This window comes from Mustela putorius, unplaced genomic scaffold (assembly GCF_011764305.1).
Source record: "Mustela putorius furo isolate JIRA1106 unplaced genomic scaffold, ASM1176430v1.1 tig00003972_pilon_pilon_pilon, whole genome shotgun sequence".
Classification (NCBI taxonomy): domain Eukaryota; kingdom Metazoa; phylum Chordata; class Mammalia; order Carnivora; family Mustelidae; genus Mustela; species Mustela putorius.
This window is the reverse complement of record NW_025422115.1, coordinates 8,768,860-8,794,831: the sequence shown is the minus strand read 5'-3', so window position 1 is coordinate 8,794,831 and position 25,972 is coordinate 8,768,860. Positions and strand designations below refer to the sequence as shown.

At 45.0% G+C, this 25,972-nt stretch overlaps 1 protein-coding gene and 1 pseudogene across 1 annotated transcript in view; one reads left to right on the top strand and one right to left on the bottom strand.

Moving 5' to 3' along the window:
* Positions 1 to 11,135: 11,135 nt before the first annotated feature.
* Positions 11,136 to 11,953, bottom strand: LOC101671351 (annotated as a pseudogene).
* A 13,521-nt stretch (positions 11,954 to 25,474) lies between these two features.
* The window catches only part of TRPM1 (transient receptor potential cation channel subfamily M member 1), a 95,605-nt gene continuing 95,107 nt past the window's right edge, over positions 25,475 to 25,972 (top strand). Inside the window, exon 1 of the mRNA XM_045070417.1 lies at positions 25,475 to 25,583. Coding sequence (XP_044926352.1) covers positions 25,475 to 25,583 — 109 coding nt within the window. The remainder of the gene's footprint in view (positions 25,584 to 25,972) is intronic.

The window sequence follows — 25,972 nt, the reverse complement described above, 5'->3', positions numbered from 1 at the left end:
CAACAGGATCTGGTATGTCCAGCAGAGAAGCAGTGTGGCAGGTAGGCTTAGAGCAGAGCTCTGGAGACTGACCGCTCAATTTTTTTTTCTGTAGTTGCCATTTACAAACTGTGATGTCTTTTTTTTTTTTTTAAGATTTTATTTACTTATTTATTTGACAGACAGAGATCACAAATAGGCAGAGAGGCAGGCAGAGAGAGAGAGAGAGAGAGAGAGAGACAGGGTGGAGGAAGCAGGCTCCCTGCTGAGCAGAGAGCCCGATGTGGGGCTCGATCCCAGGACCCTGGGATCATGACCCGAGCCAAAGGCAGAGGCTTTAACCCACTGAGCCACTCAAGTGTCCCAAGCTGTGATGTCTTAAACTAGTTGCTTAATCTCATAGCAACTCATTGTGTCTTATGTATAAAATGGAGACAATTATTGTATCTCCCTCACAATGCTCTTGTATTATGAATTAATTTCCACTTCACAACCCTTAGTATGGCTATTATTTAAAAACAACACAAAAACAGAGAACCACAAATGGATGTGGAGAAACTAGAAATCTTCTGCATTGCTGGTGTAACTATAAAATCGTGTAGCTGCTATGGAAAGCAGTATGGTAGTTCCTTGAAAAAAATTAAAAATCGAATCACCATTTGATCCACCAATTCCACTTCTGGGTACATATGCAAAAGAATTGAAAGCAGGGGCTGGATATTTGGCCAAACCTGTTCATAGCAACATAGTCACAGCAAAAAGGTAGAAACAACCAGAATGCCCATTAACCAATGAATCGATAAGCAAAACATGAGCTGTACATACAATGGAATAGTATTCAGCAAAGAAAGGAAATTCTGATCCTTGTTACAACGTGGATGAACCTCGAGGATCATGCTCAGGGAAATAAGCCAGTCACAAAAGGAAAAATATTGCATGATTCTACCTATATGAGGTCCCTAGAGAAGTTAATTTCATAGAGACAGAAAGTATAAGGGTGGCTGCCAGGGTAGGAGTTTCCCATGGAGATGATGAAAAGTTCTGGAGACGGGTGTTGGTGATGCTTACACAACAATATCAATGTGCTTAATGCCACTGAGCTGTACCCTTTAAAACTGTTAAAGTTATAAATTTTGTTACGTACAGTTTTCCGTAACAAAAAAATTTAAGTTTATTTAATTTAGAGAGCTTTATAGGAAAGTGAAAAGATGTGACTATTATTAGGTATTATGAGCTGGGGATAAAGAGAAGGAGAGCATCTCCATTATTAAGGGGGAGTCTCAGGGCCACTCAAACTATGGAGAAGCCACTGCTTCTCCTCATCCTTTCTCTTCTCTGTTTCCAGGTTAAGTCCAGGACATCCTCAAACAATTTCCAAAACCATGTGGGCGATTTCCCACTTTCCTATGCCCAAGGAAGACCTGACCCTAGGGCAGTGTTTTCTAGAGTGGTGGTGTAGACCCCTCAGAAACATTTCCATCTCTGAGCCTGTAGTCATATTTGCCTGCACACACCATCTTCAGATGGTAACAAAATAAACCAAGACAAGTGTTATCAATGTTGGGGATGTGGAAACTATAGGTAACAGGTTAAATTAATTACAAATAAAAATGACTTTCATCTGCATTCTTTAAAAACAAAAGAAAGACATGAATCTGATGATACTGAATCTGCAGGTTGGGGCTCGTGTCTTCACTTGGTCTGCATGTCTTACTTAGGTCACTCTGCAAGATGAGTGAAGGCAGGGGAAAGCTATTGACCTTTCAACAGTAAGTGGGGTCCACTACCGTCCTTCCGCAGCTCCCTGAAGGGGCAGAGCTGGGGACTGGGCAGGCAAGTGAGGGTGGGCAAGAAAGCCAGATGACCCCCAGTGGAGCAGAGGCAAGGCAGTCAGGTATGGGTGGAAACCCCACAAGCATAGCCAAAGCAGAGGCTCCTGTGGGGCCCTCCAAGATGGGCTGCAGCAAATGCAAAACCTCCAGGAAAGCCCAGAGCTGTGTAGCATGATACAGAAAGAATGTCTACCCGTGAGGAGCTGTGCAGATCATTTAACACCTAGTTGAACACCTAGTAGGCACATGGGGACTCCTGCATTATGATGAGGCTCTTGGCAGGGGGGTCATGTACAGCAGGGAGCACAGGGCTGTGTGCAATTGTTCCCATCTACAGCAGCGGGTGCTAGGACAGAAGGTGCTGTGACAGTCAGAGAGGGCCACAGTGACCAGGCTGGGCTGGCTGGGAAGGATTAATGGAGATGCTGCCCCCATGTGGAGCACGAGTTGGACCCAGAAAGCAGGGCCCAAGCTTAGCAAATGTGCTGGATAAAATGTCAAAGGCCAAGAAAGAGATGGGGAGTAGAAGGGCATGTTTGAAGACCCCTGCACAGGAAAGGCAGTTTGGTGTATGTGGGACTAGAACCACAGAGACCAGATTTTTTTTTTTTTTTTTTTTAGGTTTTATTTATTTATTTGACACAGAGAGAGAGATCACAAGTAGGCAGAGAGGCAGACAGAGCAAAAGGGGGAAGCAGGCTCCCTGCTGAGCAGAAAGCCTGATGCCGATGCCCAGCTCTATCCCAGAGACCAGGTTTTCACAGAAGGCTAAGTGCAACCAGTGGCCTTTGAGAGAGCCCTGAGTCCAGTGGTCACAGCCTAGTGAGAAGCTCAGGATGCAGATGCTCTCCCTAGAGTCTGAAATGGTAGGGGCAGGGGCAGGGTTACTTGTGCCCCCCTCCTCTTCCTGCTGATTTAGCTGGGAGATTCACTCCTATCAGGGACCATTCCCCAACCAGATCGTTGAGTCACAGTGGGAGCTGCTTAGGTAGAATCCACACTGGATATGATTCCATCTCACCAAAGCCAAAAGAGCCCTCAAGAGAGACCATCAGGAAGCACTCTCCAGACCTTTGAATGGGACCTCTGGGAATAAGTTTCCTCCAACACAGAATAGTTCATGGACTCCTCAGATGGTTAAGTTCATGGTTACCTGAGTCTGGGGTTTCCCAAGTCCTTCCTTTGGCTCTGAGAGATATTTAGAAGTATTTTAGAAGAAAAGTAAGACTCCAGGGTCAATGAATTTAGGAAATGCTGGACTCCATAATAGTAAAGAGGTTTCTTCATTGCATGACTTCTCAGAGCCTTTAATATCCTAATATGCACTGCAACTCTTCAAAAGGAAAAGAGACTATGCAGAACTGCCCCAATTTAATACACATGGGATCATTTTCTGAGAATGCCCCAAGTTCTTAAAAGCCCACTTTAGATGTTTAAAGAATGTTGCTCCCAGGCAGAAGTAATACTGTAAGAAGCAGCATCTCTGAGGTAGGGACTCCTCAAAGCAGACACCACTCCTCCTCATCCCAGTGGCTTAAAAAAAAAGTATATTTGCCCCCTTGGAGGGGAAGGAACTGGGCATGATGAGAAAGGAAAATCTCAGCCAAGCATTTTCCCAGGACAATGGAAAATTTGGGACTAATTACTAGCAATCTCTTGAACCAAAGTGTTCCTTGTTTGCTTGCCTCCTGAGTCAACTGGGAAAGAAATAAGTATCTTTAAAAAGTAGAATGATTCAGCCATGAGACAGAAGGAAATCCTGCCATTTGCAACAACATGGATGGATCTTGTGGGCATAATGCTAAGTGAGATAAGTCAGACAGGGACAAATACCGAATGATCTCACTTCTTGTGGGATCTAAAAAAGTTAAACTTTTTTAGACTCTCAGAGAAACAGAGCACAGAGCGGTGGTTAGCAGGGGCTGGTGGGGAGGGGTAGGGAGAAATGGGGAGATGTTGGTTAAAAGGTACAAACTTCCAGTTGTAACATTAACAAGTTTGGGGATCTAATGTACAGCATAGTGATGATGGTAACAGTTCTGTGTCATATACTTGAATGTTGCTAGAAGAATGGATCGTAAATGTTCTCACCACAAAAAAGAAATGGTAACCATGTGACAGGAGGGAGGCGGTAGCTTCTAGTAATGCAGTAATCCTTTTGCAATTTATAAAGGTATCCAATCAACACATTGTACACCTTAAACTTACACAGTGTTATGTGTCCATTGTATCTCAATAAAGCTGGAAAAAAATAAATGGAATATGAATCCTTAGAACAGAAGAATAGACACTAGAAAAATCTAAGGAAATCTGGATATAGTGTTTACTTAATCATAATGTATCAATAATGGCTCATTAATTATAACAATATACCATAGTATATATGCTTCCATAGAAATATATACCATATCTATTCTTATTTCATAATGTAAATGTACTATAATAATATAAGGTATTAATAATAGAAGAGTGCAGGGTATATGGAGACTCTCGATATTATTTTCTCAATTTTTCTGTAAATCTAAAACTGTTTTAAAAAACAAAGTCTGGGGAACCTGGGTGGCTCAGTCAGGTAAACCATCTGCCTTCAGCTCAGGTCCTGATCACACAGTCTGGGATCGAGTCCCACATGGGGCTCCCTGCTCTGCACGAGTTTGCTCCTCTCTCTGCCTCTGCCCCGCCTCTCTGTCTCTCTATCCTTCATGAATAAATAAATAAAATCTTTAAAAAGTAAAAATATTTTTTAAAAAATAAAAAATGAATTCTATTAAAACTGTTTAAAAAAATAGAATGCCGGAATCTCTCCTAATGTTTCCACGCTTTGCAAAACTAGCTCTTAACTTCTGTAAGCTCTGTTTGCTCACATTTGTTACCCTTATCCTTAGCAGCCTGCCTTGGCCTGTTTTTCAGACGCTTTTCAAAAGATTTTTCTCAAAAGATTAAAATTCAAAGTCATTCTGCTAATCGAAACAAAGATTCCAAGTAACAAGGGCACTCTAGTCCCAGAACTTTTTGTTTAAAACTTTACTGAGATTTACTGGATGAGCCTAAATTTTTATCTGGAGTGCATTTTTGCTTTACGGGTTATTGCAACCAAATTGGTTAAAATCCAAATTTTAGTAGCTATGAAGCATTACTCAAAAGAGATGCATCTGGTAGGAAATTATCTTGAAGACCATTAGGAGCTCTCCCTTTCCAGTGAGGCATGATGCATGAAATATAAATAACTTCTGTGCCAGGTGTCAAGGGAGCACAGCCTGTAGAACTCTTCACATTCTGAGGCATCTTTCAGTGCTGATCTGTGAGAAGGCACAGCTGGCTTCATGAGGCTCATGCACATCTTTTATCTCCCAGAGATCTGTTCTTCTTATGTGTCAGCTGCTCTAAACCAAGTCACAGAGAGGTGAAATAACTTCTTGCCATGGCTCCTGCCCAAAGTTCTTCTCAGGACCACAGATATCTTAAAGGAAGAAAAGGTCAAAGTGACTTTCTCATAACTGGATTCACATTTTGGGAGACTTGCCATTGCTCCACAGCGAAGAGTATTTAAGAAGCATGAACCACAACGTATGCTTGGAATTTGGAAGTACACCGTTAGGTCCCACCAAAGGGCAGAATGTTACATTCCGACTTGGATAGATTCCAGCACTGTAACAGTAGTGTGGGATTACCACAAGTAATTCCAGCTCCTTATGTGTGGTGGGTGGACTGGTGGATGAATGAGATGTCAAGAATTTTGTGAGAAGGAAAACCAGCTCAGATAGTGCTCTTTTTTGGGAACTTCCAGAAGCTCCAGCCGTGAGGAGGCCACCCTTAGCAGCTCCAGGCATACTGCTTCTGCTTTGTCCAGACTGGCCATACCAGTTCCTGACATTTACACCACTATAAGACTTCCACAAAGCTTTGACATAATGGATGATTTCTACAGCAAAGTCACTGGCTTTATTTTCATTGCGGAGATTATTCTGGAAACTAAAAAATGTTTCATGTTTGGCAGGTTTTTCACCCATGTGCTTGTTATCTTAGCTCACGTCATCTGCCAACATTGCAACATAATCCGCTGCCAAAAGAAAATAATAAAAAAGAAGAGAAAAGAGAAAAAAATGAAAAGAAAGCTGTCATGATCAAACAGGAGCCACTGTGCATTTGGGATCTTCCAACTGGTATCTCCACGGTGGGCTTTCCAGAGCCTCTGTCCTCCGTTGCAGAATGATCAGTAATGAAGACATACTATGAATTCCAGCTCCCACAAGCTTAGAGCCATGTGGAACAGAGAAGGGTTATAAAAAGAGGTTGCTATCAATATTTAACTCTTGATAAGGCTGGGAATCCTTTGGAGAATGGCCAGCATATCTTGGCCAACTTGGCTCCTGAGACTCACCAGGAAGGACCTCTGCCTTCAAGAGACTGGAGTTTCCACAGCCTGTGTTCCAAATGTTTGAGGATCTTTGTTCCCCCAAGTGGAAAAACACACTGTATTTGCCAGTCAGTGGATAATTTACAGAGAAGTGGAGGCAAATTTATGGTGACCAAAAACACTGATAGACTTGTAGGTCTCTGCCTAATCTAGTCATTCATTTATTTTTTAAGACTACCTTTGATAACAATACCAAAGATTTTAAATTCCTCTCTAGCGTTCGTCTAGCCTTTGATAACAATACCAAAGATTTTAAATTCCTCTCTAGCCTTTGTCATTTGCAGAGGCACTGTTCAATGAAATGTGAATTTAATTTACAAAGCAAATATATCTTTTTTTTAAAAGATTTTATTTATTTATTTGATTAAGAGAGAGATAGAGATAGAGAGAGAGATCACAAGTAGGCAGAGAGAAAGGGGGAAGCAGACTCCCTGCTAAGCAGAGAGCCCAAAGAAGACTTGATCCCAGGACCCCGAGATCATGACCTGAGCCAAAGGCAGAGGCTCACCCCAGTAAGCCACCCAGGCACCCCACAAATAATATCTTTTTAATCTACCACCTCAGCTTCTTTATTTCAGGGATTCTGCCAATTAAGTCATTCAAAGTCAACACTGTCTTTTTTTTTGTTTTGTTTTGTTTTGTGCCTTATATGCAGGTAGCACTTACCATCATCTTGTTTAAAATGTATATAAACAATCCAGAAATATAGAAAGTGGAAACTCACTTCTGCAGCCTATCCCAGGAGTAATGTGTTGTTGTACAGATACAAGTCCTACCCCAAATAAGACTCTGAGAAGGCAGGTACTTTAGAACAAGACTTTGAGGTCAGAATTCACAACACTTCTGCTTGGCCAGTACTAGCTTGAGCCCTCAGCATCCCCAAATATCTCCCACCTTCCCCTTTATTCCCAGCCTGGTCTTCCTCCTTCCTGCTCATCACCCGTCCTGGTCTCAGAACTATGCTTCAGGTCACAGGGTCTGCAGGCCTGCCCGAGGTCCTGCTTATGCCCCTTCCAGCTCTTTGCATAAAGTGCCTCCTTTCCTCAAATCTGCCACCCAGATATGTCCAGTTGGAGCACCTCTGCTCCTCCTGATAAGTTCTCTCTCCCATATATTATCTCACTTCTTGGCAGGTCTGATTAGAATGCTTCCTGTAGTCTGTCTTGTATTTCAAGTGTGTTTGTATAGGTGACATCTCCCATACTAGCCTATGAACATTGGAAGTCATATTTGAGTCATTCCCACACCTCTTCACAGTGCAGAAAGGATGATGACATATCTGATGAAGGGTTATCATTCAAAGTATAATAAAGAATCTATATAAATCAACACACAAAAAAAACAAATAATCCAATTAAAAAAAGGCAGAAGACATGAACAGACATTTCTCCAAAGACATACAGATGGCCAACAAACACATGAAAAGATGTTTATCATCACTTACCACAAGGGAAATGCAAATCAAAATTACAATGAGATCTCACCTCACACTTGTCAGAATCACTAAAATCCACACAAGAAAAAAATAAGTGTTGACAAGGATGTGAAGAAAAAGGAATACTCGTGTACTGTCAGAAGGACTTCAAATCTGGTACAGTCACTCTGTAAAACAGTATGGAGATTCCTCAAGAAGTTAAAAATAGAACTACCTGATGATTCAGCAATCCCACTACTGGGTATTTACCCAAAGAATGCAAAAATACTAATTCAAAGGGATACATGCACCCTGATGCTTATAGCAACATTATTTACAATAGCCAAGATATGGAAGCAGCCCAGTGTCCATTGACAGATGAATGGATAAAGAAGAGGTGGTGTACGTATACAATGGAATATATTTGGCCTTAGAAAGGGATAAAATCTTGCCATTTGCAATGACATGGATGGAGCTAGTGAGTATAATGTTAAGCAAATAAGTCAGGCAGAGAAAGACAAATACCACATGATTTGATTTCAATCATATGTGGAATTTAAGAAACAAGTATTTCTTAAACAGATGAGCAAAGGGGAAAAGAGAGAGAGAGAGATAAAAAATCAGACTCAGCCATGCAGAACAAACTGATGGTCACCAAAGGAGAGGGAGGTGGAAGGATGGGTTAAATAGGTGATGGAGGTTAAGGAATGCATTTGTTTTGCTGAACACCTGGTGATGTACGGAATTGTCGAATCACTATATTGTACACCTGAAACTAATGACATTGTGTGTTAACTAACTGGAATTAAAATAAAAACTTTTTAAAAAGAGAGAAAGGGTGATGTCAGTCGTGAATTAAATTGATGAACTCTGGATAGCAAGGAAGCAGGAGGCCGAGGCAAGTAAGTGAAGTTAAATAACAAATGACAAGAGGGTGGAAAAATTTGCCAACTTTATCACAGTTACACATTCACCATCTTGATATAAACAAGCTCTAAGAATTAAAAAAAAGATCCTATTTAAAAAATGAACAGAAGATGTGGAAAGTTCACAGAAGTAGAAATGCAGATAGCACTTAAACATGAAAAGATGCCCAACTTCACTCATAGTAACATAAATGCAAATTAAAACTATACTGACCTACAGACATCTAACACACCACCCAAAAGCAGAATACATATTCCTCTTGAGTTCACATGGAACATTGTCGAGGACAGACCATATGCCAGTCCAGGAAACAAGCCTAAGTAAGTTTAAAAGGATTGAAGTCATGCTAAGTATGTTCTCCAACCACAGTGGAATTAAATTCAAAATCAGTAACAGAAAGAAATTTGAGAAATTCACAACTATACATACACTTAAGCAATCAATGGGTTAAAAAGTCACATGAAAAACTAGAAACTACTTTAAGATGAACAAGAATGAAAACACAACATACCGTAACTTAAAGAATGTAGCTAAAGCAGTGTGAGAGGGAAATTGATAGCTTTAGACACCTATGTTAATAATGAAAGATTGCAAATCAGTAATCTAACCTCCAACTTTACAAAACCAAAAAAAGAAAATCAAACTAAAATCAAATCAAACAGAAAAAAGGAAATTAAGCTAGAATGGAAAGAAATAAAATAAAGAATAGTAAACCAAAACAAGAAATCAGTGCAACCGAAAGTTAGTTCTCTGAAAAAATCAGCACAGTTGACAAATCCTTAGTTAGACTGACAGGGTGGGGGTCGGGGTGGAGGTGCTGAAAGAAGACTAAATCTACTAAAATGAGAATGAAAGAAGGGATACCACCACCTATCTAAGAAATAAGAAAACTTATAAGAGAATATCATGTCAACAAATTGAAAATTCAGAAGTAATGGACAGATTCCTTCAAAGACACAAATTATTAAAACTGAGTCAAGAAGAAATCGATCTGAATTGATCTACAAAAGAAAAAGCAAAGAGATTGAACTATTATTTTTTTCCTTTTTTAAAAAATTTAATTTAATCTTATTTTATTTCAGTGTTCCAAAATTCATTGTTTATGCACCATACCCAGTGCTCCATGCAATACCTGCCCTCCTTCCCACAAAGAATACCCCAGGCCTAGATGGTTTCTATGGTAAATTCTACCAAACTTGTAAAGAAGAATTAGTACCGTGCCCAAGAAAAAAGAACTACAGACCAAAACTATATGGAGACACCATTTCTTAGTAAGTTGGGCAAACATCCCAAAGTTTCATGATATATTCTGTAGATGAGGCAGTGGGGAACGCTCATAAAATGCTGGTGGAATACATAATGGTAACCTGTTTGGAGGGGAATTTTATAATATTAGAAAAATTATATATCCATTTACTGTTAATTCCAGCAATCTCTCTTCTAGGCATCTAAGCTAAAGAATCCTGGCTAAGCGCTAAAGAATGTGTGGCATGGCTTTTAACTGTTATGAGACTTGTAAAGATTGAAAACCACCAAAGTGTCCATCCAGTTGAGTCAAATTTCATCCATTCACCCAAGGATTTAGGCTATAGAACTAGAAAAAGAAATGAGGAGAGACTGAGTAATTCCCAGGAAAAATAAAGATGCAAAATATTCTTCCATTTATGTGAAAAAAAAGGAGGGATATGTATATATATATGAAGTTAATATTATATGCTAATATTTTAAAATGGAAAGATTAAAAAAATTTCTTTAGTTCACTTTTGAGAGGCCAGACAAGGGTGAGAGATAGCTCCAGTAGCCAGATATTTCTGAATAAATCTTATCTGCAGTTTTGGTTTTGCAATAATATAAATGCTTTATAAAATTATTAAAAAAATGAAATTAAAAAACCAATTCCTAAAAATCCAAAAGAAAATTAAATAAGTGAATCCAATGGTGTCTCTAAGTTTGCAGAATAACCTCACAGAGAAGAATTATTTTAAGTAATTTTAAAACTCAAACAGGATATACCTAAGGTCAAAATGAACAATAAAACAATGTTTGAAACTGCACTTAGGAATTGTATTATTAATGGTAATATTGGCATTGTTGCTTTGAAACTGCAGCTAGGATAAAGTAAAAGACAAATTATATTAATATCATTAGGAATAAGACTCAGCATAAGTGAAAAGAGACACAAATATAAAATCAGGACATAAGTAAATTAGCTGTGTTTCTAAATTAGAGTTGGAACTGTCAGTATGAATTCATGGTGCATTTTCTCTTCTATGTTTTATATCTTATACATAATTATGTTATATAATTATTACATGTTGTATACCATATGTTTATTGTATGTACATACACATATCAAATATCACCATTCTGCCAACTGGAGGGACTAGAAACACTTCAATTCAGAGGCAGATCCTGGTTTCTTTTTTTTTTTGCTAAAAAGACAAAAATAAAGACCATTTATTTTAATAAATGTCTATTTTAATGTTTTTCACAATAGGCTGTTTGGTAGTATCCAGAACCACCACAGGAATGGTTGCTTTCCTGACTGGTGTGTAGTCTTCAGTAATTATAAGGAATTACTTGTCTCGAACTGCTGTCAAACCAGTAGGACTGCATTTATGCATCCATCATTTTCAGGATTGTTGGTAACCTGGGCATATTTTCCCCAAATAACTTTGCCTCCTTGTGTCACATGGCCCAACTCACTCACGTTCACCTCAATTACCATGCCTTTGGTAATAATACCCAAAGTTGTGTATATGTGGGGATGAAGGATTTTTTTTACACCAAGTATTGGCAGGCTAAAGGTGGCTTTCAATTCAGGATGTGTTACATGGGCCTTTTTGAAACATAAGCCCATTGGCCTAATGAATCTTTCATATTTAGGTGGTTTTCGAGTAAAGCCATCTCCAACAAAGCAGACTTTAGTGACCATTCTTTTCCATGCTTTCTTCTTTCTCTTTCCTGTTCGAATGACTTTTAATACTTCTGTTTCTCCCTGGGCACGAACTTTGGGTAAAGGAACTTCCCATTTTCCCGCTTTCTCTTTTCGTTTTTGTTTAATCATATTAGAAAGTACTTTAGCTTGAGACTGTCCCTCCCTGTCCAGTAGATATGCAGGTACTGCTCCTTGTGGAGTCTTTTCATCATTCTTTTGTTTGGTGTTTCTCTTTTCATGCATCTTGATAGTCTTTTTCATCTGTATTTTCTCAGCATGGTGCTGTTTATGGTAGAGCTTAGCTTTCAGACCAATCATCTTTTTGCCTTCTTTGAACGTTCTCGACCTTATTTCTTTCTCTTTTTCTCATGGTAATCCAAATGATAGCCATAGCGCTTCCGGTGTGACTCAATATATTCATTTGGTGGCATGGTGACGGCTGCAGAGCTGTGGGGTACAGCTGTCGGGGCGCAAAGAAGATCTCAGTTTTCGGTCTCCCAGACCCACGAGCTAACTCCCCAGATCCTGGTTTCTAAGGACCATTCCCCACTACAATGGGACAAATGGCCACATCCAGGTCTAGGGCAAGAAATGTACCACATGAGCATGAAACACCTTTTTTTTTTTTTTTTTTTTTTTTTTTTTTTTTTTAAAGATTTTATTTGTTTATTTGACAGACAGAGATTACAAGTAGACAGAGAGGCAGGCAGAGAGAGAGAGAGAGGGAAGCAGGCTCCCTGCTGAGCAGAGAGCCCGATGCGGGACTCGATCCCAGGACCCTGAGATCATGACCTGAGCCGAAGGCAGCGGCTTAACCCACTGAGCCACCCAGGCGCCCGAAACACCTTTTCATTCCAAATAGCAAGGATGCTCTCAGAGACTCCTGGTGTCGTGCCAGAAGGAATCAAGGGCCCGTGTGAAATTGGGACAATTTGAACAACAATAAGGAAAGTTACTGCTGTGAATTGAAATTCTTCGAGTATGTTTCCATCTGTGAATTCATACACACTGACACTCTGAAAAAAGAAACACGTTAGTCACCTTGGGATCACGCCAGGGAACCAACTCATTACTCTGGAAACCAAAACCTTTTGCCTTTCCTGTGTGAACCACACTAACCAATTTGGTCAGGCGGTTTCTCTTCATAAGTGAATTCCAGTGAATAAATGAAGAAGGAAAGCCAGAACTGAAGATCACCCTTTTGCAAGTTCTAGTGATACAAAGGCTCTAGGCAATCATCATCAAGACACCCCCCCAAAATCGGAAATGGCAGACAAGTGGACATTAGGTGCCTCCTGATGGAAAGACACATGTCACCAGTGAGTCTTGTCAAAAAATCGCTTCTGAATCCAAACAGGTCTCAAGATCTTACTATTGGTCAGGAAATGCAGGGCACAGAGCAGAACAAGAAACATCATGGACTTGTCTCAGAGTCTCCTTTGCGGGGAACCCGAACCAAGACCCCAGAGACAGAGTGTGACTAGGACCACCCTGGGTTCCTCCCTGTTCCCCCGGTGCCTGGTTGCCTGCTGCCCACACTGGTGACCACACGAGTCACCGTCCTAGTTCCTCTCACCAACTGGGATCACAGGCAAGATGCATATTCCTTAGGCTCCTCGGCAGCTTTATTCCTGACCCATGATAAGAAATGCACCACCTCCCAGGCTGGCAGACTAATCAAGTTGGTCCCTCCCCAAGAGGCAGGACCTGGCAGCAGTGAACTACCCCATGTGTCTTCCTCGTCACTAACATCAGTGCTAATATCATCGGCTCAGACTGCTCCCTGGACACGTAAAAATCCTTACCCATGAACAACGTGTCCACAGTTCTCGTGTATCATCTCCTAGCACCGGGTTCTTTCCAGGTGCCATGCCCAGAGAAGGAGACCTCCTGAATATGGGAATTCTGCTCAGGACCCCCTCCCCTTCCCAGGCTCTAGCTTAGCACCAGGCAACAGGAATATAACGTGAGCCGCAGCTGTGAGCCACAGACATCATTTTACATTTTCCAGAAGTTGCTTTAAAGAAATAAATAGAAGCGGGTAAAAAAAAAAAATTAACAATACATTTTATTCAACCCAAAATATCTGAAATATCATCTCAACATGTAGTCAATATAAAGCATTGGCCATCTTGCGTGTGGTACACTCGGAGCACATTTCATTTCCGACTGGATGAACTTGGAGTTCTCCGCAGGCAGCCACAGGTGGCTCGGGCCGCCATGCTGCCCTTGGCAGTTCCGGTCGCCTGCCTCACTGGGCCAGCGCCAGCAAGGAGGGTTGTTCACTTTTGGAAGGCTCAAGATCTCCATCTCTCCATGTTCTCTGACCCCAGACCCACTATTGACTAGTGACAATAGCATCCGTTGGCGGGAGAGGCACTGACTGACGGGCTGAGACGGGGCAGCTGCCTGGCATGGGACATCAGGCTTCTATACTTTGTAGTCATGACGGAGCACGAGCCTGACACAGGGACGGCAAGACCATCACCTGCCACAGGGGCCTCCCAGAGGCTTTCAGTCTGATTCTTGATACCCCAGGAACACCCTGCCTCCGCAATTCTGTCTCAACCTGCCCCATCCAAAATACTGTCATTGCGGATACGCTCTGACCCCTGGAGGAACTCCTGCCAGGAGCCGTTTGTTTATCTAGAGCCAACCATGAGTTCACAAGGAAAACACCCCCGGTGCTGGGCCAGAGCTGCCGCCGGGTGGGTGCTGCCCTCCCCACAGGCTGTGTGTACCTGCAAACCATGGAAAAAGTCACCCCTATTGGGCCCACTTTCCTGGGACACGGTTGTCACCCTCGGGGGGAACAGACCTGAAGGAAGCTGACGAAACAAAGGGCAGACTCCCTCCCCAGAAAATGGCCTGGTCCACCTGCTCAGTCTAACCTCCACCTCTGGAGGTCAGAGGCTCCCTGAGCCCCCCGGGGGGCCTCCAGGTGTGAGTATGGTCTTCTGCAGCTTTCGGTGGAGGACATGGTCCCTGGCTCAGGCTCTACCCCCTTAGGGCTTGATGGGGTGAAATTACGTTCCTGCTCCACATCATGTGCTCACTCAGAGGCCTCAGTGTCCTCATCTGTGAAATGGAAACTTTCCTAACTGTCCTGCATCCAGTCCGTCTGCATGTCTGTCCGCTCTTCTGGGAGATGAGGGAGGCAGCCCAGGAGACCCACAGGTGTGTGGGGAACCTGGTCGCTGCCTAAAGGGTTGCAGACAGGAGAAGTTCAAGATTTGGGTTTTCTGTCTCTTGCTAGTCTGAGAAAGCTTCCTGAAAGCTGGAATATTCACGCACATCCTTATAGCACACCCCCCCATAGCAGTTTTAGGGGGACTGTGCATACGGGTCATGCAAGCTGCTGGTAGTGTGGGGACCGTGGGGGTTAGGAGCACCCAGATGGGGACGGGAGTCATGTGGGACTCACGCTGCATGTGCAGTGGAGTTCACTGCGACCTCTGGCTCAAGCTCAGATGATCTGAGAAAGGATTATGGATGACTAGTGCCATGTGCTGCCTTCTCCAGGCTCCCTGGGGCTCTGGCACAGATGAGGGGCTTCTGAAAGAACGATTATGTCCAATTGTCTCAATTATGCAAACCATGCTGACATTTCTAGCAGGGGAAGGATGGACTGGGGGGAGGGTTACTTCAAAGGGAAAGTTCTAGCTCCCCCACCTCTCTCAGATCCCAAGGCTATTTTCATGGGATCCCACACCGAGCAGCCTGGCAACATGGGGCCCTGGTTTCCTTTTTCGGCCCGGGAGCGAGGTCATGGGGCCATCGCCTCACCAGGATCATGAGGGCCCCGGCATGGGCACTCACATGCTCCTCATGTGGACTTCTGCTCTTAAAGGGTGGGCCCGCCTCTGCCCGCTTCCTGCCTGGCCTGAGGAGGAAGCTGGAGAAGGTCGGGCTGAGCCCTCCCCACTCTGCCACTGTAGCAGGTAAGCCCAGGTGGGGCTAAGCTCAGGTGGGGGTGAGCTCAGACGGGAACTCTGCTTCCCAGGGCCTCTCCTGCAGAGGCTGGCTGGACAGGGGTGTATCCATTCTCAGCCAACAAGGCCTCCAGGATCATTCCCTGAGGGGACAAGCCCTGTGTCAGTCAGGTTCCAATGTGTTGCGGTTCCCTCAGAGCTGGCTTCTAAAGGTAGGTGCCAGGGGTCTGCACGGAAGTCCCAGCTGCAGAGTTTAGGCTCCTTGCCTGTCACTCCTTATCTTACCTCTGCTTCTTTGCTTCCTGGAGAGGTGCCTCTTCCCAAAAGCCCTTGCCGTCACTAAAGTTCTTTGGGGTGGGGGGGCAGAGGCGATACCTGTAAGCCTTTATCCGCTGATATTCCAACTGTTAGTTCAAACCTCAGGGAAAAGATAGGTTCCACTACACAAGACTGCAAGGGAGGTGGGAGTTCCCTCTCACTGCCGGTGGGAAGCAGGAACGGGTTTCTGGAAGGCCATGCAGGAGTGTGTACCAAAGTACGATTCTATGTGTGGGGACCCATTCTGAGGAAATAATCCTGAAGTGAAGCCAAGATTTACACAGCGCTGTTTACTGCAGGGAGACACGGGAGCAACCCAATGTCCAAAACAGGGGACTGGGCTCATAAATCACGGTCTATCCACAGGATGAAATATAATGTAGCCATTTGCAGAAGGACAGAGAAGAATGCGTAATGACAATGCGCAGAATGGACATGTTTTTTATTACACACATACACGCACACACACATATGTCTATTCTATTCACAGAAAAAAGCCTCGGAATACACTGAAATTCTATCTGTTGTTATTTTAGGATGAAGGCCATCTGGGTGATGTTTATTCATTCCTTAGTGTATTTCCTCTTCTTTTACTTTAATCATTTTCTATAACAAATACATTATCCTTTTGTTACCAGAAATTACACCTTTTTAAATTCTTTTATCTTTTTTAAAAACCTTAGCAGAAATTAGCAGGAACAGAGGGGTGCCTGGGTGGCTATCAGTTAAGCATCTGCCTTCGGCTCAGGTTGTGATCCCGGGATCCTGGGATCAAGTCCTGCATTGGGCTCCCTGCTCAGCGCAGTGTCTGTTTCTCCCTCACCCCTGTTCCTCCCTCCCCCCAACTTGTGCTCTTTCTCTCTCACTCTCTCTCAAATAAATAAATAAATTCTTTTTAAAAACTCGCAGAAATAGAGAGTAGGGGGACAAAGAATGGGAGTATTTACAGGAATCGTTCCTGAGTGAACCAGGAGTAGGAACTGAGAAGGAAGGAAGACCAGAAAGGTAGAGAGGGGAAATAGGAGACAAATTTGCTCTGTCTGAATTAAATATTTAGGGAAGGATTAAAAAGGACACCAGCCTCTCTGGGAGCAGACTTCATACAGGCTTGACTTTAAGGAAGGACTGTCCTTGGCAATCTTCCCCAACTATCACTCTATACGGTACCTGGCAGCAGTTTTAATCATGGCATTTGCAATGGAATTTACAGCATGAATTGGCCACTGTCTACAATGTGTTTCAGGCCCCCAGAAAATGTAATCGAAAACACCAACGAATGTTGAATGTGTTTGCTGTAATTGTTTGTGTTTAATTGGTTCTTTTCTAGAAGTCTGGAATTTTGTTTGGTTTGGCTCTTTGCATTCTCATTTGTTTGCTTTGCAAAGTTGATAAGTACAAGAAACAGAATGACATTCAGGCATTTTAAGTGGCTAGTCATCTTCCTTCTGAACTAAGTGAAAACAAAACACACTTTCTATTAACTTAAAATCCTCTTACTTGGAGCAGTTAATATTTTTAGAACTCCCTCTTTTGCTTTGGTTGAAAATATTTTTAAGAATGTCCTATAGTGTGTGTGTGCATGTGTGCATGCATATGTGTGTGTGTGTGTGTGTGTGTGTGTGTGTGTGTGTGTAAATTCTGGGCTTAGGAAAATAAAAGCTCTCATCAGGGGAATAATGGGACCCACTCCGTGATGCTCTTCCATAATCTAGAAGCTAATGGGGTTCAACATCTTAAACCCTCCATTAAAATGGCAGTAGCCAGACACGTCGACGTGCAGGGCACCCCAGGCAGTCAGTGGCTGTGATGCCCCTTTGTTCTCCAGCTCTTCTAGACTCTGCAGTCCATGAACGAATTACGGCATCCACTGGGAGTGAACAGAGTCCAGGAAATGGTTGGTTCATTGCCTCAGACACACATCACATACAGGAACATTTTTCCCAGGCTGCCACAGGAAACACTTACTAGAATTTATCTTGCTATTCTCCAGAAACCGTGCCTTCAATTGCTATCCACATCAGGGGAAGGATCCATTTCCAGTGCTAGAAATGGCTTTAGGAAAAGGAGCTAATGTCAGCTCACAGTGCTCCCTTCCCCGGCTGCCAGGCCCTTCTGTTGCTGTGTGTCTCCCCAACTTCCCTCACTGCTTCTGGCTCTCATCCTGCCTGGTCTGCTCTCCGCATGAATGTGGCGTGGAGACAGCATGTCCTGTGTCTGTTCCTTAACGGCTGGTCATGCTCGATATGCCTCAATGTAAAATTAGTGCTGAAAGGGCAGGTGGCCTCTCTCCATGGGCCACGGACCCTGCCTGGAGATAGGGCATAGGAGAGAGTACATTTGTTAGGCATGATGGAGTGGAAAGCATGCTACCAGGAATCGTGGCAACAGCATCCTTTCTCTGTTAATCATTGGAGACACTATATACAAATGCTTAAAGCTGTATGACCATGCAGAAGAGCCAAGGGAAGGTCCTGGTTTACGCACTTCTCCTAATCTTGACCCCTACCCTGCTAAGCACACTTGGCAGTTTGTTATCTGTCATTCTAAACGAGGGCACCCAGTCATGCCTGAGTCACAGACATAATTTTAAATTGTAGAGAAGCCACGTTAAGAAAAGGAAAGCCATGCTAAAATAAGGGAAATTAATTTTAGAACTTACTAAACTCCATATATCCCAATTATTATTTCAACATGTTGTTATAACAAAACAACTTATTAATGACATATTTTATATCCTTTTTTTTTTTTACTTCAAAATCTAGCCAAATACTACCCCCCACCCTTTTCCTAAGCTCTAATGTCAGACATAAAAAATGGCAGTTTTCTGTCTTGTACTTGATCTCACAGCGTATCTCCATTAAGACCAGCCAAATTTCAGGGGCTTAATAGCCACATATAGCCAGTGGCCACCATGTTGTACAACATAGCTCTAGACCTTTCAAGGTTTGGTTTTTTTTTTTTTTAAGATTTTTTATTTATTCATTTTAAAGAGCGATAGAATGAACAAGAGTGTAAGCGGGGGACGGAGGGTCAGAAGGAGAAGCAGACTCCTTGCTAAGCTGGGAGCCCGACATGGGACTCGATCCCAGAACCCAGAGATCATGACCTGAGCTGAAGGCAGATGCTTAACCGACTAAACCACCCAGGGGCATCTCAGGGTTTGTTCTTGTACAACTGGATCATAAGAGAAAGATCTGACTACAACTTTTTTTTTCCCTAATTCATAATAGTGATATTTACACTCTAGAACTTAAAGTTCTTCTTCAGAATGTCTGAGTGTTGCACAGCCCATGATTCGTTATATTGCCATTGGTTCAACCAGTCCCTGACAGAGAGGAAAAAAAAAATTGGAGGCTTCTAATCCTTCACTCGGTTCAAAATACACTGAAACAAACTTCCATGTATGCATGTAAAAGTATTTCCAGATAATAGGTCCCTAGAAGTGAACCTATTGGTGACCTAAGTGGGTCAAAGGATATATACACTTGACCCTGTGGCAGGTGTCGCTCGGCTCCCCTCCAAAAACGTACTGCCAAGAGTCTGTGAGCAGGAACCACATCCAGAGCCAAGCAGGCCACCAGCTAGCCTTGGGGTTTGGACCTTGGTTCCCTTAGAAGTAAAACCAGGGAGCTGGGCTAACCCTTCCTAAATGCCCGATTCTATGGCTCAAAGGTTGGTGGTTCCAGCCATCCCTTTGGTAGGAAGCTGGTGTCTGGATGAGACCCACCTTCAGCAGGGCAGGCTCAGAGAGGCAGATGAGCAAACAAAGCTCCACACGCCCTTTGTCTGAGGTCAGCAGAAGACTCTCAGTGAAGACCCAATTCTATCTATTATACAATTACTATTACACCCTTTTCTGTGAATACAATATTGTCTATGAAGTGTCACCCCAGCAAAGGAGTAGAGGAGCAAGGACCAGCCCCAGCAGTCTGGTTCCTGAGCTGGCTGCCTGAGGCAACACATTGAACTGCACCCAGCTGACTCCGTTGGCATGCCACCCGGGGTCCTTCCCCACCCTGGTGGCCCCAGCTGTCATCACAGTCCCTGAGGGACACAGTTCCTGTTTGCACACACTGCCGATGGGGTGGGGAACCTTCCAAGGTCCTGGGAGTGTTGATGGGGGAAGCCCTGTGGATAGGGACCTAGAGAGTGGCAAAAAAGCACTGAAAAGGAGAAGGTGCCCCCCATGGGAGCCAGCCAGTCTTGGTTTTCTGATCTTCTCTCCCATGAGCACTGTACTGTACCCTCCCAGCCAGGGAAGACCAGACTGGGCCCTCCCACCATATCAGGGAGGCTCTATAACAGTGGCTTCCCAACTTGCTGGCCCTCCTCAGCAAGCCAGCCAGGTGTCGCTGGCTGAACCAGAAAGGGGAGCTATAGAGGGGCTCCCCTGAGACCCTTATGGCAATCCCTTAGTTCCCAATCAGGGAGGAACTGGTGATGGGGGGAAGGGAAGATTGGGGCACTTGTCCATTCCCAGCTGTGTGCGGCTGAGGCTTCCAACCATGGCCATTGCATTTAATTAGGTCTTCTCCCCTTCCAGTGATGCCTTCTGGTTTTCAGCCTGCAGATCTTTCGCTCCTGGGTTAAACTTATTCCCAGATACTTTCTTCTTTTTGATATCATTATAAATGAGATTGTTTTCTTAATTTCCTTTTTGAGTTCTTCACTGCTGGTGTTTGGAAACAACGGGTTTTTGTTTGCGGACTCTTCTAGAGTTTTGCTATTGTTTCATTACGGACTACATCTGTATCCTTAAACAATACATTGTTTAGCTTTGTCTGGTTTTGCACTTCGTATAAATAGACTGACACTGTGTGTGTCCTTGGGGACTTGCTTCTTTTGCTGTGTGTTATGTTTTGAGAGCCATTCAGATGGTGTGGTTTGTCTGTTTCCATGGCCATATCATGTTCCCTTGGGTGAATATGTGATGACAGACTATAGCTCCTACTGCAGCTGGCCGTCTGGGCTGCTGTCTGTTAGGGTTCTCATGAATGGGGCCATGTGAGCGTGCATGGGGGGGGGTGTCTCCCGGCATACACATGCAGGAGCGTATTTGGGGCAGAACTGCCGGATTCCAACATGTGGCTGCTCAGCTCCCCCAGACCATGCCAAAAGGTTTTCTCTCCTCTTTAAAGGGAGGAACTCAGAAGCATCTGCCCATTTTGGAGAAAACCTTTGGAATCAGCCAGAGGACACAGATGTGTGAGGAGGGCGAGGGCTGTGCAAAGCCTGGACTGGTGACCTCACCATGACTCAGTCTCCCCTCTTGATGCCCATTCACCTGCCAGAGCACCGAACAAAGCCTGGCCTCTCCACCCTGTTTAAAACCACAGGGAGGGAGCACGTGCTTTCTGCAGACCTCTGCCGCCCAAGGACGGTGGCATCTCAGTTCTGTGCAACAGGAACAGTGGGAAAGATGATCGGGTGCTCTGCTTTGCTCCTGCTGTTCCCTCTTCCAAGGGACCCTTTCCTCTTTGCCCCTGCACCCAGCTAAATTCTCCTTAGGCTCTGAAGATGAGCCAAAGGCCCCCTCCTTGCTTTCCCCAACAAGAGAAGTACTTGTTCCTGCCCTGTCCCCCTCACCGTGCACAACTTTACAGTGCCATGCCCAACTGGGAGCTCCCAAAGGCTGAGTGCACTCACCTCACCCGCAACCAGCAGAGCCCACCAGGTAAGGGAGCTTCATTTACCACGCGTGTGAAACACACGCCCGCTGGCTTTCCGTCACATCACACAAGGTGATCGGGGGCCACAGAGGTCCCACTGAACTTTTGAAGATAGATTTTTCTCTGCCACAACCCTCCCAAGTGTAAAATGCTGATGTGTGTGGAAACACCTGTAAATCCATGAACAGCCCAGATCAGGCCTGAGTCCCGGGTCACTGCAGACCACATTGGTTAGGACAGCCCTAGACGAACCCGGCAAAGGTGAACGGCATCTGGGATGCTCAGCCATGCCCCCTCCTCCACACCCAGCCCCCCACGCATCTCTGCACAGCCACTCTCACCACAGGCTCCCTGCCAAGACTGGTCCCTGCAGGAGTGCCCCTGTCGAAAGCAAAAAAGTTTGTATTATTTGTTTCAAGTAAGAAGATAGGAAGAGGGGCGCCTGGGTGGCTCAGTGGGTTAAAGCCTCTGCCTTCGGCTCACGTCATGATCCCGGGGTCCTGGGATCGAGCCCCGCAATGGGCTCTCTACTCAGCAGGGAGCCTGCTTCCTCCTCTCTCTGCCTGCTTCTCTGCCTACTTGTGATCTCTGTCTGTCAAATAAATAAATAAAATCTTAAAAAAAAAAAAAAAAAGAAGGAGAAGAAGAAGACAGGGAGATAACTCTCAAAACACTGTCTCCGGTGGGGTCAGTACAGTGTATTAGGGGGGCAGGGAAGGAGCTTGCATATACATTAAGGAACTTGGACACGTTCTATTCCTTAGGCGCTCACGTTGCACTGCGCATGCCCAACGTGTCCACGTGCTAATGCACACATTGCATATTTGAAAAGTAGTAGAAAACTCCACCCATAGGAGATCTTCATAATGAGCTAAAGGTAACTTCAGGACAGCTCAGGAGGACTTCTGGGGACAGCCTCAGCTCCAGTCTGGCTCAAACTGGCTCCTGTAAGGGGCTCTCAGGCGAGACCCATTTAGCAAGGGGCTCTCAGGTGAAACACCCGGGCAGGGCGGGGGTCTCCTTGGCTGGAACTGTTGACTCTGCAAAACAAAACACATTCCTTCTTTGCTTCTGCCCTTCCCCCGTCTCCCTTCTGCTAATAATGTTTAGCCCTCTTATTTGAGTAACTTCCCTCTGCATTCTAGCTGCCAGATCCGTCCCATCCTGGCTCTCAGTCTCTCAGAGCTGGCTATTGCAAACTGACCGATCGCCACAAACAGTACTGAAATATGAGAGGTGCTTTCTGATTAATGCATGCACACTGGTCCCCAGGAGCCCCAGGAAACTGATTTAGCAAGGATGAGAATATCATCAGTGCAGAGCTGCCATGAGGACAGAGAAGGAGAATGCTGGTGAAAGAAATCCCTGGAAAAAGACAAACCCGCATTAATGTCTGACATTGTCAGAGCTGACCACTGAGCTGTGAGTTGGAGAGCAGAGAGTCCCTGGTTCACCAAAGCGTCCCTCATCTCGGGGACAGCTGGTCAGGGCTGGGCTTGACTCTCAGCCCCGGCATTCTACTGGCCTCCTGCTGCCTCTACCATGAACCATGAATTAGAAGCAATGTGTTCCAATGCCCATCGACCCTACCTGACCCTACCAGACCCTGGGCATTTAACGGGAAGCTGAAATCCTACCCTGGATGCTCTTCATCCAGTTCTTGCTCATTTAAGAAACTCAAAAGCTATTTACGGAATACCGATCTCCGCCGGACAAGGGGCTTGAGGTTTTTCACACTAAATTGTTTTTAACCCGTACAACAATCCCACCTCACAGGCAAGATCGTCAAGGCTCAGGAAAGGTACATACCTTGGCCAAGGTCATAAGTGTAAGAAACGGCGAATCTGGGAGCTGATAGGTATGTCAAAATCCAGACTCCTTTTCTTTCCCCCACACCTTGGATCGCATTTTTACTTTAGGGACCACCTTTAAAGCCTTAACCCAAAGAAATGACTTCAAGAGTAAAACTTTCAGGCTCCGGGGCAAACCCACTGGGAAGATTCTTCTCAGGGTGTGACACCATGTAGAATACGCCCAGAAAGTCACAGGATGAAACACCATGCCCACGAGTTGAAGGGTGAGGAGGCTTTCTGGGCAATGGCTGCAGGCTGGCCGGGTCCAAGGACCCAGAGGGAGTCCTGCAGGACCGGCCGAGAGGGGTGGTGGCTTCATGCGGGAGAGAAATCAAGCACAAGCCAGTAAGAAGTGAGAGCAGAGTCTATTAAAGTCATAGACCAGATAAAGACAGAGTCTGGGAGACGCAGTAAGGAAAGGGTAGTGAGTCTCATCTTCGTCTGGGCTCTGGAGTTTTTCTTGAGGATGGTGCTCTGTTGTACTGTCCTCTCCGGCACTGGTTGAAACAAGGACAAGTCCTCAGGTGTCCTCCAGAAGGCATTTATGCCCTGGAGCCAGGGGTCTAGGTGGCAAGGTGTTGAGAGTCAGTGGTCTTGGAAAATGTATATGCTGACCTCACCCAGTCACTCTTTATGTATTATTTATGGTGCTGAAAGACTCCAAAGAAATCATTACTCCTTGACCTTGACAGGGAGGACATACATTACGGCATGGGTGAGGTGGGGGTACAAGTCCTAGTACGTATAGAAGCAGAAAAAAAGCAGTCCTTTCATGGCACCCGTTTTACAATGGCCCAAAAGATGCCCACAAATGTCACTAATTTGTCATTTAAAAAAAAATTACCTATTTATTTACCAGAAAGAGAAAGAGAGAACAAGCAGAAGGAGCAGCAGCGGAGGGAGAAGGGGAATCAGGCTCCTCGCTGAGCAGGGAGCCCAAGGAGGGACTTGATCCCAGGACCCCGGGATCATGACCTGAGCCAAAAGCAGATGCTTCACCAACCGAGCCACCCAGCCTTCCCAACTAACCCATCATTTTAAAAACGTTCTTTACAAGAGTGTGCGTGTTTGAATAAACAGGAGGAAAAGTCTGAAGGGCAACTGTTAGCGAGCGTTACTGCAGGAGGCTAAGGGTTGGAGGCAGGAGGAGGGAGAATCACTTTTTAATTTAGACATTTTTCATCCTCCCACCCCACCCCCACCAGCCCTTGGAAATGGCCGCCCCCCTCCCCACGCCCACCTTGTGCTCCAGGCATGAAACCTTGGGGGCCATCTCTGTCAGGAAAAGAATAGAAAACTGTGAGCTCCAGATCAAGTTTCAGGTCTTGGAGAGGTGAGCGTGGGGCCCTGTAGCTGAAGCTTCTCCGTCCTCGTAGGGGAGCAGCGCCCAGGCCAGGGACCTCCATGCCTCTTCATGTTACAGCAAGACACCCAGCCCCACCCCGTCCCCATCTGCTCTGTCTTCTAGAACATGTTTTCTCATTATGATCCCAGGTCCCCTTGTAGCCTGGGTACAGGGCTGTCGAAGCACCTGACTCTGGGACTCCCGAACAGACCAGGTTTGGTGACTGACAAAATCTGAAGGCAGAGAGACCAGGGGTGACAAAACAAAGGGATGTATTTCAGTGAGGCCAACACTGGGAAGACAGCAGACCAGCTTCTCAACGACTGTCTCCCAAGCACTAAAAGTACTTCTAGGTTCACAGAAGGAGAACGTGGGACAAAGGTCCGTGGGTTTGTGCAATGGGACTAAAGGTCAGGGGCATCACTGTCTTGGAGTCAATCACGTGGAATCTTGCTGGCATCAGGCCAGTCGCCATTATGGCTTCCATCACGGGATGCTTTGCCACTAGATCTTTTGCCCAAGTTAAGAGATAAACTGGAAAGAAGAACTTGATTCGTTAAGAAGTACAGACTAAGGTCAAAATGGAGGTAGTCTCTGTCACAGTCCCCACAGGCCTTCCTACCATCCCCCGGCAGCCGTGTGCGCCACGGAGGGCCGGCCTGCCATGGTTACCGGTGACCTGTTGTGGGCACCCCGCTGAGCCATATTGGAGTCTGTGGGGGAAGGAACAATGAGTGCCCTACATACGTTTACCAAAATATCCTCTCATGTTTTAACCTGTGTGGGAGAAGTGAGTAAGAACTCTATAGTCAAAACACAGGACTGTCTAAAAAGCCTCCCACTGCCCAGCATGCCGGCCAGCTGCGGTGAGCCCTCGCACACCACCCAGTGGATGCAGGTTGGCGGCACACGCAAGAGCTGTGAGCAGATTGGAGACAACCTTCGCACCATGATGCAAGGTCATGAAACAAGCAACGAGAACCTGTCTTTAAAATGCTGACGTTGTGTTCACAAGGAACCCTCTGTGTGGATTTATTTTTTAATTTCATATGAAATGTTATTTATCTTAAGTACTGAATTTGGGGCACCCTGAGGTCAGTGCCTGGCCCCAGGCCTCACCCAAGAAAGGCACACCAAACCCAATTGTGCCACGCCTGCTCAGCATCTTCTGAGCACTGATTCCTTCCCTGGGTGCCCAGGTGCCAGTGCTGCCATCAGAGGTGACCTCCCTCTGACTTGTTCCCTCTACACCATGAACCTGCAGCTCGCGGGGCTGTCTGGCTTGGAAGGACCCAAACAGAGTAGCAGGAAGCGGCGGGCAGCATGGGCAGCGGATCTCCAAAGCTTG